Here is a 14,008-nt window from a genome sequence, read left to right on the forward strand (position 1 = left end):
CGAGGAGCAGGCGCAATGCCCCCTCCCGGCAAGCTGGCCTGCCGCCGCGCATGCGCAGTCGAGACCCTTTCGGGAACGTTCTGTGCCGCCCGTCTCGCTCCAGCCTTCCTCTGCAAGGGAAATCCTGTCAGGGTACGGGCCGCCCGCAGCCCCGCTCCTCCCCGCCCCGGCGCCCGGGCCTTCCCTCGTTACCGCATCCTGCTGCAGCCCTCGCCCTGCTTCTCACGGCCCGGCCCCTCGTCGACAGCCCGGCCCCCAGCCGTCGGGCCGCGACCTCCCCTTTGCCCCCGTGTCTTTTTTTAATCCCTCCTCTCAGCTTGGCGGCTTCCCGCCGAGTGCCCCGAGCCGGCCCAGCCTCAGGCGTCCTCTGTGGAGCGGCGGCCATGGGCCCTGTGCCGCAGGGGGAGCTCCGCAGCTCGCTGGGCTCGGCGGCCGCTGCTGGTGCTGGGGCCGCCGCGGGGTCGGCCCCGCCGAGGTTCGCGCGGGGCAGGTGGTCGTCCAGCTCGCTGAGGGCCGGCCTCGCCTCTTGCAGATGCTCGGAGCTTCCAGTCGAGACGAGTTCTGGCTGTGGGAGCGCGAGGGCTGAGCGGACTGCTCTGGGTCTGCCTGGAACATCATCACCCTTGCAGCGCTGCTGCGAGAGTTAGAAACCCGCCGCCTCTCCTCTCTGGTTCTTTTGGTCTCCTGGAGAGGGGAGGTGAGTTGTTGTCTTTCTCTCTTGTACAGTTGTGGTGGAGAACATAGAGTAGTTTGCAAGCAGCAGAACTTTTTCAGGATGGCTTCCAGCCGCGGCTGACTGCTTCATTTACTTTATCTTGAGTCAGCCCTGTGAAAATGCCCATTGATGGAGAAAGAGATAGGCACCGTGTTAACTGCGCGGTTCTCTCTCCTTTGCTGCAGTGCGCACTTTCACCGCTGTCTCCTGCTCTGCCTGCTCCTGCTTTCAGCATGGTAAAGAAGAACACTATCCCCGAGGGGTAAGTATCCCTCACACTAAGCGAGAGGCAGGAGCGGGCACAGCCCTGCCCATAGAGAAGGGGCACTCACTGCCCCAGGTGCTTCTTTGCCATGTACTGCCAGGTAAGCTAGGTATCTTCTCCAAGACAGGAACAACACAGCTTGTCATCCCCCAGGTGAGTATGACGCTCCAGCCCGTCTGAACATTGTCCTTCATCAGACAAATGCAGTCCCTTCTTCCTAACTTACTCATCCCCAGATGCATACTTACCTGGGTAAATGGGAGAGTAGCCCATCCTGACTGCTCAGAGTAAGGGAAGAGTAGATAAGATGAGAGCAGCTGGTTGCGTGCACACGATCAAAGAACACACAGGTCCAGAAACACGTTATCCTCTGTCTTTTGGTTTTTGTTTGTACGATAGGATGACAAAAAATGTTCTATCAGTGAAAATAAAATAAAAAAAAAAAAACCACCACAAAATAATGTATTATTCTACTTTCTGATGGCTTTAGTGGGAGTGCATATAGGCACTACTGAATACTCTCATTTAAAACAAATGTGGTCCCACTATTGAGCTCTTAAAAAAAAGAAAAGAAAATTGAAGGAAGTCCAACTTTAAAAGCTTAAGCTATGTATTACTGCTGATGTTTGAACAAATTTTGTGGTAGGAGGGTGTGGTGAGACATACGAGCATGTTGTAACAGGACAGTAACTTGGAATTAATATGATATTTTGGGAAAGGTGGACATTATCTAGAGAAACCTTATTGAGAACATTCTTAGGAGGAACAATGACATACAAAAAGTGTTTTCTTGCAAAACATGCTGGTCTAAAGCAGTGAATAGAAACAAACAATAAGCAGACTTTTAGAATTAGCTTCTAGAAACTGATTATTTCAATAGCAGACATACTCAGAGATTAAAAATAGAATAAAATTTTAGAAAATTCTATGCATGCATTTATTTGTTTGAAAGTTTCTGTTAAAATTCAGTTAGAACTTTAACACAAAAAGTTATCCTGAAAGTGGGTTAGGCTTGCAAGCAATAATAAAGGGAGCCTGTAAGAATAACTCCTGCTTGTTTTTTTCATACTTAAAAATTATTACTAAAATGTTGTGAACGTGTCAGTTACTCATTTTTCCCTTCTTTTCCCATGGCATTTGAGCTTGAGGTGCTTTTAGGTTACGTGCGTTTCTTCTGCAAATATGGAAGAAACAGTGGCCTGTGCTTCTGGCCTCTCTGATTAGAAACTAACACCTGTGTATCTTTCACAGAGAGGAGAACATCTGCTGTAGAGGAATTGCTTTTAAAGATAGTGTTATCATCTGACAAAGCTCATGATACCAAAGTGTTCCCAGCTTTTGGAAGAAGTAAGATTGAGGTACACTGCAACACGAAGACCAGTTCAGACAGTATTTAACTATGGAAATAAAATCTCTATTGTATCACTAACACTAAATTCTTTTGTTTGGTAACGATAGTGCAGGAGAAGCCTGGTAGTAGATAAATTGACAGCCAGCGTTTTTTTAGGTAGTCTTTGTTACTGCCTCCATTTTTTATGCAGTTCTTAACTGTTTTAATCCACTTTCCTTTCTGCCAATTAAAGCAGTATGATAAATTTTAAGGCTCAGTTAGGCTTTAGCTAGAGATGGTACAACTAAAAAAAATAGTGTATTTTTAAAAATTGGTCAGCTAATTACTGTCACTTTACAATACTATGTCTGCAGCATAACTAAAGTTGACTGTATGTAAGGGTTGTATTACAGCACTGTGCAACCTTGCTGGAATCAGAACTGTGAGTGTGCCAGCACCTGAAGAAGTATTAATAGCTGATGTTGCCACTGGGTCTGCAGTACATGTCTCAGTTCTTGTTCTTGCATACTTGTTGCTTTCCCCTAGCCTTGAATGCTTGATGTTGCACTTTTTGCACAGCCTTTGCTCCAGCAAAGAGGAGAGAAAGTAGCCTGGAAGTACAATTTTCCATATTCCTTCATAGCAAAAGTCATTTCTCCCTTTTCCCAGTAAAGTCTTGGAGCAAAACTAAGATGTGCAGTATCCATTGCAGCCTCAAAGCCTATAAAATAGTGCTGTAGAGGTGATTTCGTAACAAAATGAGATTTAATATAAGAGAGGGACTCAAGTGTCCTGCTCTGCTGCACTTTCCCCCAGGGTCTGAAATGGTACTGTTGTTTGGTAGTTGTATGTTACAGTGTTTTACTGGGAGTCAGCCAGTAGAATGTGTTCAAGCTATCTAGTGAGCTTTCATAAAGTGCTGTGATGGTTTACAGGGTTACACAGGTGGTGCATCAGCATCCCAAGTCCTACTGTGGGTATAATTTCATCAATTCAGATTCTGCTTTGAATAGCATCTGCCAAAATATAACCTTATTTTATGTTTCCCCTAGAGTCTAGAAAAAGTAATAATCCAAGGAGTGGAGTATTTTCATTAAAAAGACAAAATTGAGTGATTTCTACCTACGCGTTGTGAACATACTTTTAACAAGATGCATGAAGTTTGTTTTAAGAAAGCAAATCAATCTGTTACTGCACATCTAAGATTTTTAGACAAAAAATAAGGCCATAAAACAATGCTTTCCATTTAAACAGAAATGGATAAGTGTAATAACATATCTTAATGTAAACCAGATATAAAGCCACTTATAGTTGAGCTAACTACAGTCTGTAGTAGCAATAATAATTATACTTATTTAACTGGAAGTCATGAAGGAGTCACAGAGATTTCAGAGGGAAGGGGGAATTATGTTTAATTGGAGTTTAACACTTTTAAACTGAGATGTGATTCTCTTATTTGGAATGGCTGGTAAAATTCTGCCTGTGTTCTGAGACTGTTGATGATGGTTGGGAAGCAATGAAGACAAAAAATGATAGAGAAGTGGGAAAGGAAAAGAATTAAGCAATTCATTAATTTTTGTTTCGTTACATTTCAGATCTTACTCTGCATGTATTCCATGGATTGTTTGCTTATTTGAAAACTTGTAGAAATAAAGCCATAATTAAAAACATGTTGTGTGTGTGCAATATGTCACTTTGTATTTGAGTGCTGCTCTCTCTTCAGTACTTTTCTATTCAAACAAATAAATTTGGGGTTGTGGTTTTGTATAGAGACCAGAAAAAAATCACCATGTTGGGTTGATTAAAAAAAAACCTGTCAGCTGTTTTGATGCAAACTTAGAATTTGATTTGCAGTTCTTTTACACACATGAGGTTCTGAAGGGTGTTTTGACCTGGCTACTCATTTTATGAAAAGTCCAGAAATAGCACATATTGTCAGGTAACAGTTTGCCTTACAGTATGATGACTTCCTGCCTGTGTTTTGACAGCTGTTGTGTTTCATGCAGAAGTTCTAATTTTCCTCCTGGTCTGTCTGTCTTTATTTGATTATTGTTTGGATTATTAAGCTGCAATGATGTACTGAATTTACAATTCCATTTTAGACTCATATCACAATGTCTTTCTAATGTGACTGTTCTATGGCCAGAGCCGTCTCCACTGTAGTGTAAATACCTGAATGTTTCTAATGCCTAGCAGCACACATTGTCTGTGTCTCAGGCAGATACCACTGGCTCTTTGTGGAAACTTCCTACTATCTTCTCAGCTACTTTATGTCCCGTTCAGTGTTTTTCACTCAAATCTTTTAATCATTGCTACAGGAATGATGATGGTGTTGAGTCTTGTAAATAGGATTTTTAAGATTTTTTTTTTTTTTTTTTTAGCATTTCTTGCTGATCTCTAGTTACTTGGAATTTACACTGATTATGGTAGATTTCCACTTATACAGTTTTCCAAGATAAAGCTGGTTAAAGGCAACTTGAGTTTCTAACCTATGGCATCCAGCTCAGCACCTGCATGAGCTGGTTGGTCTTCTGTGGTTGGGATACTTTACTTCTGCCTTCCTTCAAAATGTTTCTAAATGCATGTGCAATTATGGCCTTTGGCTGCCTGATGAATGAATCCCACTGTTGTAAAGCATGTTGTGTGTTTTATTGGTATTCGTACTAGTTTCTCTATTCCCAGAAGCAGCCCATTTTCTGATTCTGCCTGTAAGTTTGAGAGCAAAAATTTTTAATTTCCTGAGTTATTAAAAATAGCCAGAGGCTGGAGTTGGTGTTAAGCCTTGATTTTCTCATTATTTTAACAGTAGGTCAGATCAAATGTACATCTAATAATGGTTCACAGCATTTAGCTTCTTTTTAAGGTGATCATAGAATCACAGTGGTTTATGATGTGAACAAGGTAAAATTAAACTATGCACAGGGTTGATTAAACTTCTTTTTGGTACAATTAATTTTTTTAACTGACCACATCTTGCAGTCTGGACACTTATGTTGTGGGTTTTGTTAGGTTGGGTATTTTCTGTATGCTTATACTGCTTGCGATCTTAATTCCTATTGAATTTATCTATCTTAAACTAGGAGGCATGTTGCATAGAACGTGTCCTCTAGTCATGAATGTATTCCTACACTGGCATCTCTGAAATGTGCTACACGAAAACTTTCTTCAGCACTGTGTAAAATCAGTGAATGCCATTTCTTTGTGGATTTGGAATTACTAAGACTTTGATTGTTAACATAAGTCTTCATGTTACGAAAGTGATTTTTGCTTAATTTTTCTACTGTCAAATATTCTTTGGTTTTGAGAGTACCAAGAGAAAGAGCAGTGAAAAATATTGCCCTGAAAAAGACGAATACTACAAAGTGAATGTATTTGCAAAATCTAAAAGTTTTATACTTCTAAATGAAAATAAACTTAACATTTTGTTGTCGTCTAAATAATTTAAGTGAGGCTGTAACACTGTATCTAAGCATGTTTGATTCAGCCAAGTTAAAAATTGATTCAGCCATTGAAAACTTTCTGGTGACCATAATGTAAGAACTGGGTTTTTTTTTTACCTGTTGTACTTTGTTCTACTTTACTCTATGTTGGTGCTCCATTTGTTGGTGAGGGAACAGAGTTTTCTGGAAGCTGAAAAAGAAAGGAAGGAGAAAGACTGTTTTGGAACATACTGTCAATACGGCGAAACGACTTTGTAACAGCTGCAGATTTGGGGGCATAATTATAATGTATGATACAGCAGTCATGCACATGATCTGTAAAAAATATTTTATCATAGTGCTTTATGGAGAATAAATATTCATTTTATTATGACTCCTGATTTTAGGCCTGCAAACAATAGGAGTGTGTTTATGTAAGTTGTGTAGTGTGCTAAATAAGCTTCCTTCTCCATCAGTCCTGTGGTAACACTGTTCATGTTCTCCTAGTTCCCTGTTTCCCTCCTAGTTCCCTGTTTCATTTATCCCAGAAGAATGCTAAGCTATTAATTGTGTTCAAATATGTAGTATCATAACAAAATGAATTTTTATGACTTTTAAAATAGTGTTGGTGAAACAGTCAGGATACTAATGGAAGATGATTTTTAGAAATTTTTAGAAAGCTGATTTTACATACATACAAGGATCTAATTGGACATCTTTTTCAAACTTTTGTGCGTATCTATTGCAACTGCTTGCTTATGTGACCAAGAAATTTAGGAACTATTGATTGTGCTTTTTGGAAATCTTAAAGCTTTATGCTAGTAGGTGCCCATTGTAGGCAGGAAAAGGTAACTGTTGTGTCTTTATGCTTGAAGTTTTAAATAACTATTACATTAAATCTACTGCTAAATGTGACAGCAGAGTTGCTTGATATTTGTAAGATATTTCATATGGTTTGAAGTAACTGCTATTACGGTTTTAAAGAAAAGGGCTTTTTATGTGCTTTGTTTTACAGAAGTTTTAATCCAAAGAGGACATACGTTATTTTAGAAGTTTTACTTAGAGCCATGTGTGTCTTTTGTTGACATCTGTTATTTAAAAATATTTTAAAATAAATATTTATTTCGTTACAGATGGAGGAGTTTGACACCGGTTGGGCAGCCTATACCAGGAACTAGATTCATTGCGTTCAAAGTACCTTTAAAAGGGGTATGTATAAACAGTAACTACACGTTGTCTTTACTAAATACAGTACAAAAGTAATGAAAAATAGCATTAATATTCACACAAACTTCAAAAAAAAAATTATGGGCAAATATTTTGTTTAAATAATCCAGTCGTCTACCAGTGGCTTTATTTACATAATTATCTGTATTTTTTTCACTCTTCTGATGTATTTAGTGTTAGTCTTTTTATTTTCTGTAAATCAGACAATCTCTGACCAGTCAGTAAAGTCATTTAATCACTAATTTAGTGGCCTAAATTCAACATCTTATTTAACATCCTTTCATGACTGTTAGAAGAAAAGTCTGATTATTGCCATGGGAGGGGGTTGTGGTATGAATAACAGTCTAGGCAGTATAAACCAAAATACCATGTTTCAAAGATGAAGCACTTATTAAAATACACTTACCATTGCAGTACTTTCAAAATTAGAGATTTAGATTGCTGGTAAGCTTCAGTGATATGGAGAAACACAGTATTCATAGATTTGTTCTATTTTTGTGTTAGTAACTCCATTAGATACTTAATAACATGGAATAGAGCCTTAATCCATTAAATACACTAAGCTAGATCTCTAAATTTTTTTGTGACAGAACAAAATGTGGAGACTTCAGTTCTTTGATGGGTTGAGGTACATGATTGCAAATTTGCCTTTCTGTATAAGTCAACACAAATGCTGTATAAATTAATTCATACAAGTTCTTACTTCAGATACACAGGAAAGAAAAGTTTCTAAGCTCTTTTAATATTCAATGGCTAGACATAACCATAGCAGTTAAAAGTAAGGAAGTCTTAACTGTTGTCTACTGATTGCACTTAATTTTTTTTTTTTTTTCTTCTGGCATATTAGAGCCCATTACATTTTCAGTCACCATTCACTTCACTTGTGTTAGACTGAAGTGGAGTGCTTGCAGGATTTACTTCCTTAGCTGCTTTCCCAGCTTCAGTATGATGGTTTGGTTGCTTTGACACCAAAGGTCTTAGTTGGTCATACTTGCTCTGCATAATTGTAAAGAACGATATAGTAGCCATGTGCCTTTCTACCAAGACTGCCAGAGGGTAGATCTACTTATCAGTAGAAGTCAGATTCAGTAGATCTGTAATTAGCTTCTCTACTGTTGGGGTGGGAGAGAGATTTTTTGCATTATCAGCTCCTGTAATTCCACTTGATCCAGCACCATTTTTTTCACAAACACACTGCTCTGGACAGGATTTCTGTACTCCATATGTTTCTAGTTTTCCATTTGTAGTGGAAATGCAGAGTCACAGCCTGAAGCAGTGATTGAGCACCTGGTGGGAAGGCAGGGCCAACCCAGAGGAGCTCAGGTGCTTGCAGTGTACCTAAGTGACTGGAAGGGGTGGAGCCAGGATCCATCCCTTGCCAGACCTCACTTAAGGGTTGGCAGTGGAGATGAAGTCATCTCTTGCCAGAGATCCCTGCCTGCTTGAGGCCTTCCAAAGGTAAATAGCCTTTTTCCTTCATTTCTGCATCTGAGTATGCTGCATTTGAGCTTGTTGCCATTTGCTGTAGCCCAAGACTTTGCCACCCTGCTGTTATCATCCCATTATAGCATTAAACCGTCACTCTAGATTTCAGAGGAAGGTACTTGGTTGTTAGTTTACCTTTCCCCTGCAGTTCTCTGATAGCCTGGAAGGAGCTCCACCAGAGATCATAAAAAGGGCAGGTAAACTCAGCAGGATTTGTCGAGTACTTCAGAAAATCTTGAATAGCATCTCAAATAGCTTTTCATAACACAGTTAACTGGTCACACGATGAAGCAAAATGTTTATAGATGTCTTACTTTTTAGGATGTATTTTCACTTGATTTTAAGTGCGAATTCACATAGCAAAAAAAAGAAAACTTTTTACAAGTTCTGCCACAGACTTTTGCAGGTTAGTAGTTTTCACCTCAAAGTTCGTGAATTCAGTTTCAGATTTTATTAAAAAATAGTTCTGAGTGGTTGAGAGATGATTGTGACTAGTCTTTGTTAGTTTTGCACTTAGACGATCTCCACAGTTTTTCAGCAGTACACCAACATTTGAAATACTCAGGAATGAATACTTCTATGCACTTTCAGCCCTGCTGTTTCAGTGCAAGCTTTCTTATCATATACCAGCTTTGATAGATAGGAGTTTTCTGCTGTTCATTCTTAAATTAGAATTCCTCTCTCTGTTTCCAGACTCAACTCAAAGTGCTAGCATCTTAGATAAGAATCTGTACAGTCAAAAGATAGAATAGTTACCCTATAGCATCTGTGGTTCTGAGAGGTGTGTGGTCTGTGGCTGCCTTCCTTTCCATTAGTTCTGAGTCCAGTCTACTTGAATTTCTTATTAACAAAGGAACTGAGAGGTGCTTGAGGCTGCTGCATCTGTTCTGCCACTCTTTATTGGTGGTGACAGAGCCAAAAGGCTCTCACAGTGGACAGCTCACTATTCAGAGAAAATCCAGATTTGTGCACGAGGCATTTTCATACCTAGAGCGGAGAACACATGTCAGAAACCACAGGCTACAATAGGGTGAGTAAACAATTTTCACGCTGTGTCTGTCAAATGAAATTAATTAATACAATTAATTAATTAATGATTATCATTATCCACCAACATGCCACTGTATTTTTAGACTTATTTAACATTTCCCAGTGCTAGATGACACGCAAGTACTTTCTGACAAGAGTTGAACCAGGGATAAAAATGCCTGCGTAACATTTGTGGGGAGAGGGTTAAAGCCTTGAGAGTAAGTGAACTCTGGCATCACAACTTCTGATGTTTTATGTGAAATATGCTGTTAATATTGTGCTATTGTGCAGGACAAAAGAAGTTCTGGAGGAGGGATTGCAGTGTTTTGAGCTTCCTTGTTTAGTTAGTTACTTAATCAGTATGTATATAAAATTATTATATGCTGCGTTTTGCAAGGTTTTTGTCCATTAAATTAGTGCTTTTTTGTTAGTGTTGTTTAAGTGTAAGTTCCTCCATGTTTTCTTGCCTATTCATTGGAACAGAAACAAATTTTTATTTTGTTTTTTTTTTTTATCTGTATAAAACGTAGATATGCTCTTGATACTACAAACATTCCATTTTGAAAACTGCCCTTTTCCTATTTAAATAAACTGAATATAGCAAATGTCTTATTAGAACTCAAAAAGCAAATGATCCTTTTCCATTGTTATTGTAGGCAATTAACCAGAGGCTTACCCCAACCCAGAAATTTACACCAAAAGACTTAATTGCTGCAATGAAAGCCCTAAATGTGGAGCTCGGATTAATTATCGATTTAACATACACCACACGATACTATGAAGTTAAGGTACTTGTAAGAGTCATAGCAAATTTTGTAATAGTTACTGCCATCATTGTTTTAAAGTATTTTTGCATTTACTCGCCTTGAGTTGGAATAGATGAGTTGAGCCATCTAGACTTACTTCGTGTCTCTAATAGAAACAGAATGCTTTGTGACAGGAAGAAGCTCCTCCTACCTGCTAGTTACATCGGTGACTCATTTGTGCTATGGCAGCTCAGAGTAATGGATGAAGACTTCAGTGCTAGGCACTGTAGAAAAGAGATTGGAGGCATCTCCAGTGGAATCCACTGAAAAAAAGGATACGTCTTGAAATTGCTTCCTTCATGATTGATTTGTTACTAGTTGACCAGCTCGTAGAATTTTAATTGCCTTCTATTGAAATGGAGAATAAGTAGCCATGTTATAACTGAATGTTGATCTTCAAATGTGCATTGGCTTGGTACACTAAGGGGACAGATGTGTGAATATGACTGCAGGTAGATTCAGCAGGGTAGACATTCCTAATAATTGTTAAATGTGTTGGAATGGAATTAAAACAATCTGCTCTTTTTAATTAATTCATGTACCATCTTATTTTTAGGGATAAGTAGATGTAAAGACCTTATCTGATAGAAGAGTTTTTGTGCAACAGAAATGTAAATATTGGTTTCTGAGAATGTCTCTTTGTGAAGTCATGTCATGATTGTTTTCAGTTTCTATGCAGCACTGAAACTACTGTTTTGCATTGCTGATATTTTAGATACTGCTTAGGGTTTTCATTAATGCAAGATTTCAGTAATTTTTACCATGTTTTTCTTCATGTTTCTAGGATTTACCTAGAAGTGTGCAGTATAAGAAACTTTATACTGTTGGACTTGAAGTTCCTGATAATGCTACTATTCTACAATTCAAGAAATGGGTCCGAAAATTCCTATGGGAAAATGCAAGAAATGGTAAATATCAGCATCTTATGCTGTAAAAGGCTAAAAAATAATAATACTTTGGTGCTAGCTGCATCATTTATTAATTACAATAGATCCCTTATGGCATCTGGGACTCCAGATGTCTGAAAGACTCCACAGCATTTTCCAATTTACTATTATGTGGTAGTAAACGTAATATACCTTATGTCTTGTATTTGTAACATACCTTTCTCAAAAGTAACAATTCACTTCTTAATAGTATTATACCTGTATCTATCATGTGGCAAAGCAACTCCAAGTGAGAAAAACTTGCTTATGAATTTCTGGTAGTTTACAGACCACTGCTGAGCAATAGATTTTTTATTTTTTTATTTATTTTTTTTTTTTACTATAATTGCAAATATTTTTGTACTCCTTGATCCCAGTGTAGTTAGGCTTCTTTATTATACTTCTCTAATTGTGCTGGGGAAGTCTCTATCCAGTGCATGTTGAATGCCCCCATCTGAACTCCATCTTTTTCACAGGGTTTAAATCGGTTACCTCCATCCAGCTGACAAAGGGAATACTCAATAGAATCTGGCTCAGATTTTTCCCCATAAGCTCAGTGTCACAGCTGCTGCTTCTCTGTGGATGCTGAAAATAGTACAGGGTTTCTCTGATGGCACTGGGCACTCATATGCAATCTAATGAAGCCCATTTAGTCACACGCAGCAATTTTCTGAATTGTTGCCATCGTGTCCTAGCAGTTTTTAAAAATCATTTTGCAGATGCGGTGTCAGTATTTCCACAGTGTGGATCTGCTGCTGGCTTTTGTGTTTTTTGCACTAGCAAAATCATGTAATTATGTAAATTCAGAGGTGTGTGAGCTTTCAGTTTTTATGTTAACTTATGCATTGTAACATGCCCTCAGTTTCAGATTTCCATGGTAACTAATCATGATTCTACTTACAAACAATTTTTAAAGTTTGTTCTTTTACTGTTTGGGACACCAACCTAGAATAAACTTACATGATAGCATGACTGTCCTATGGCAGTGATAGTGGATCTCATTAAGAAATTTATCAAAGTCCATTTTAGAGACCTTCTGTCAGTACTTTGTCCCTGCCTGAACTTTGTGCTTCTGACGTTTGAAGTTTGTCTTCTAAATCTAGATTTAAACTCTTAACCAGTTAATATTCTTATACCAAATTTTGCTCTTACGTATTATTTATTCTCACTAAATAGGCCCTTTTTTGTGACAAGCACAGTGGACCTTTAAATACGTATTTTAATTTGTTGGGTTTTTTTCTGTTGTGTATTGGTGTGTGAAATAGTCTGGATAAGGTTTTTATCAGTGCCTTGCATGACCACATTGCTGTTTCCCTTATTGGAAATACCTCAGTTGAAACAGCCTAATAGTAGTAACTCATTCTTTTAGCCTACAGCTGATTAGTATAATCTTTTCAGAAAATATGTTTTCTTTTGACATAACTGATTCCCATCAGAGTGCTTGTCTGTGTCTGTGAACCTGAATACTTCATCTCTATGATTTGTCCCAGTAATCACCTGAATTTTCAGTCCAGTTAAATTAATTCTTCTTGTAATGTATTTCATACTCCTGGATACTAAGGATGTTATGTGTTTTTTTTCCTCTTTTTGTAAGTTTTAAAAGAATTTGAACGTTAACTTATTTAGTGTTACATTTGCTAGTTGGCCAAGGTTGCTTTCAAAACCGTATTTTACTCTTTTCTATTACTGCAGTTCTGACTGGAGGCTGGCAGCTTTCTCTGATATCATTCCTTTTTCATATGTTCTTTAGAGTTAATCGCAGTCTTCACAGGTCTGGAAATAATGAGTAAACTGCTGCTAGAGATCTGGCATGAAGAAGACAAAGTCTGGATGATATGTTATTTGACAAGCATGACAGTATCATTCTGTAAACAACAACGACTTAGTAAAAAGTTCAGCACTTTTTTTTTTTGTCTTAAGCTAATTTCAAGTAATTTCATTTTCTGAACTACTAAAGCCTGTGTTTATCTTTTTTGATAGAAAAACTCATTGGTGTCCACTGTACTAATGGAATTAATAGAACTGGCTACCTTATATGTAGGTAAGGGTTGAAAAAAAAGTATCAGTATTTACAAAAGACATAGTGACTTTATATTAGTCTATAATCCCTTTGGGACAGCAGAGTAATCAAGTTTTTCTTTAGATATCTTATAGACGTTGAAGGCTGGGATCCAGAGGCAGCAATCCAAGGTATGTTACAAGCTTTGAACTCAGACAAATGTTGGGTTGTAATTCACATTTAACTATAATTGTATTCACAAATGCTACAGTTCTGCTGTAGTGTGCTGTTCTGCTGTTGCATGTTGTTACCTCCTGTGGTAGTCTCCAGAGAAGATTTTCTGCTGATTTTCTTTCAAATGAGGTTTGAGCGTTAGCAAACTGAATGACAGGAAGTTTCAGCTCTTTAATTCTTTTTTCTTTGGCTTTTGCTTTGAAGAATTTTTCAGTGATAGGTTGCTACCACTACTAGTTTCAGTTTTAAAAGAATAAAATCGCTTCAACAATTACAGCTTGCTGTGGCATTTGTATTAATGCGATTTTTTTTTTTTTAGTATTTCATGGTGAATAGAAAGCTGCTATTTCATCTTCTTGTGACCCAGTTTATGCACATGTCATTGGACATGTTCTTCTTTTTCTTTAGCTTTTGGTGATGCTAGGGGTCATTGCATGGATGGTCTTGTATACCTCACAGATCTCAGAACACAACCAATGAGAAGGTAAGCAAAAGCTTTTAGTTGTGCACTTAAGATTTTTCCAGGACGTATTTTTAAAAGTTCAGTTACATTTGTAAGCCAAAATTGTCCCT

The 14,008-nt window shown here is 37.9% G+C and overlaps 1 protein-coding gene and 1 long non-coding RNA gene across 6 annotated transcripts in view; one reads left to right on the forward strand and one right to left on the reverse strand.

Moving 5' to 3' along the window:
* Positions 1 to 14,008, forward strand: part of LOC128077435 (uncharacterized) — a 19,496-nt gene continuing 5,488 nt past the window's right edge. The window contains exons 1-8 of one of the 5 annotated variants that reach the window (XM_052676571.1): positions 1 to 132; positions 901 to 977; positions 6,863 to 6,938; positions 10,127 to 10,258; positions 11,061 to 11,184; positions 13,183 to 13,243; positions 13,346 to 13,392; positions 13,844 to 13,919. In XM_052676571.1, coding sequence (XP_052532531.1) covers positions 16 to 132; positions 901 to 977; positions 6,863 to 6,938; positions 10,127 to 10,258; positions 11,061 to 11,184; positions 13,183 to 13,243; positions 13,346 to 13,392; positions 13,844 to 13,919 — 710 coding nt within the window. In that variant the 5' untranslated portion in view covers positions 1 to 15. Of the gene's footprint in view, positions 133 to 574; positions 698 to 900; positions 978 to 6,862; positions 6,939 to 6,961; positions 8,415 to 9,356; positions 9,472 to 10,126; positions 10,259 to 11,060; positions 11,185 to 13,182; positions 13,244 to 13,345; positions 13,393 to 13,843; positions 13,920 to 14,008 lie in introns of those variants that run through there. The other 4 variants (XM_052676573.1, XM_052676572.1, XM_052676576.1 and 1 more) reach the window with 4 other exon arrangements.
* The window catches only part of LOC128077437 (uncharacterized), a 23,148-nt gene continuing 14,997 nt past the window's right edge, over positions 5,858 to 14,008 (reverse strand). Inside the window, exons 2-3 of the long non-coding RNA XR_008205015.1 lie at positions 9,198 to 9,428; positions 5,858 to 5,940 (exon numbers count right to left, since the gene is read on the reverse strand). This is a non-coding gene — a long non-coding RNA (uncharacterized LOC128077437). The remainder of the gene's footprint in view (positions 5,941 to 9,197; positions 9,429 to 14,008) is intronic.

This window comes from Tympanuchus pallidicinctus, unplaced genomic scaffold, assembly GCF_026119805.1.
Source record: "Tympanuchus pallidicinctus isolate F22 unplaced genomic scaffold, pur_lepc_1.0 scaffold16, whole genome shotgun sequence".
NCBI classification, from domain to species: Eukaryota; Metazoa; Chordata; class Aves; order Galliformes; family Phasianidae; genus Tympanuchus; species Tympanuchus pallidicinctus.